At 35.2% G+C, this 1,408-nt stretch overlaps 1 protein-coding gene across 3 annotated transcripts in view; it reads left to right on the forward strand.

Moving 5' to 3' along the window:
* Nucleotides 1–608: 608 nt before the first annotated feature.
* LOC111695170 (isovaleryl-CoA dehydrogenase, mitochondrial) overlaps nucleotides 609–1,408 on the forward strand; it is a 9,881-nt gene continuing 9,081 nt past the window's right edge. For 2 of the 3 annotated variants that reach the window (XM_023464392.1, XM_023464393.1), the window contains exon 1: nucleotides 609–707. In XM_023464392.1, coding sequence (XP_023320160.1) covers nucleotides 634–707 — 74 coding nt within the window. In that variant the 5' untranslated portion in view covers nucleotides 609–633. The remainder of the gene's footprint in view (nucleotides 708–1,408) is intronic. The other variant, XM_023464391.1, reaches the window with a different exon arrangement.

Here is a 1,408-nt window from a genome sequence, read left to right on the forward strand (position 1 = left end):
GGGGGGGGGTCCAAAAATCGTTCTCTAGGAATATACCTATACCAATTACCCGCCTCAGCTTACCCATGGTGCAAATATTAGATTGCTCATCCCTTATGTATTTTTTTTACTTTTCTGATCATATACTCAGTCTGGTGAGCCTGGTCTAACGTTGGACTTTCAAGTAAAAGTTATAATTTTGTTTGTAAGACAGTGCTGTATTTAGCTTGTAAAATAATCAAGCCATTCCTCTATAATCATATTTATTTATAAGTTATGACTTTTGAATCAGGAGATACAAGTATTGATCCCCATCCATTCAGACCTGCGGATTAATTTAATTCCTCTTCGATATCCCGTGGCGTTCTTACCCTGCAGAAATAGTTGAAATTGAGGAATCGAGCATTTTTCCTTAAATTTAAAAGAGCCCCCAATGGATATTGAGATCAAGCGTAAACGATTAATGAAACTCCATAAAAAAGTCCAACTTCAGGGAGCATTAAAAGTTTGAAGCACAAGCCTAATTTTTGCAATGCAAATTGCAGTTCACATTTTCTAAGAAGCTTTAATCCTAACTGTGCAAGGTAACTTTGAAAATACTGATCTCTTATTAAAGTTAAAATTTATTCGGAAATTATAAGATTTTCAGAGAAAATGTCTGTAATATGTCGAGCTGCCCAAGCAGTTGTTAAATCTGGAAGAAACCTAAACCTCTGGTCCAACAGTAGGTAAGAAATTATTTCAATTTAATCTTATTAAACATATGCAATCGTTATTATAAAATCGTCTAATAAACAAGAAATTCGGCATTAGTGTACATAGACTTGTAAGCTTGGTAAAACGATTTGCGTTTTAAACAACATCAAATATACCTCAGTTTTTTCAGATGTCGTTTCCGATTCCAAAGTTTTTTGAGTCCCACTGTTGAAAGGTTAAAAACACTCATTACTGTAATTACACAAATTTAGAGTATGATTTTACCCAGAGAGTAAACTTTGGAATCATTCTTCCCGCAGCCTTTGGGTTTGGGCGGGGGACTTTCTTTCATTAATTATCTGTAAATATTAAGTAGTAATCTCTGTTTTTTTTCTGTTTGGATGTCCGAGCATAATTTTTGAACCTCTGGACTCATTTGCCTCAAATTTTTACTGGGGAATTCAGCAGAACCACGGAGATGTTCTTATGTTGGTTCAACAATTCTGAAATGAGTGATCTGACTTTTATCGAGAAAGTTTATTTACCAGAGCCCGCGATTTAAAAAACTTGGAAAAATACGGCTCGGGTCTAAGCTGTCGTTGGGCCTTATTTACGGCTTGAGCTTTCGGATTCAAGTTGCATCTTATTTTCTACAGAGTTGAGTTTAAAAAACCGGTTTAATATTCTATTTGGCGGATTTTCATGGTAGGAATTGGCGCATTCCCAGTTTTTA

The sequence above is a fragment of the Eurytemora carolleeae genome, unplaced genomic scaffold, assembly GCF_000591075.1.
Source record: "Eurytemora carolleeae unplaced genomic scaffold, Eaff_2.0 scaffold196, whole genome shotgun sequence".
NCBI lineage: Eukaryota > Metazoa > Arthropoda > Copepoda > Calanoida > Temoridae > Eurytemora > Eurytemora carolleeae.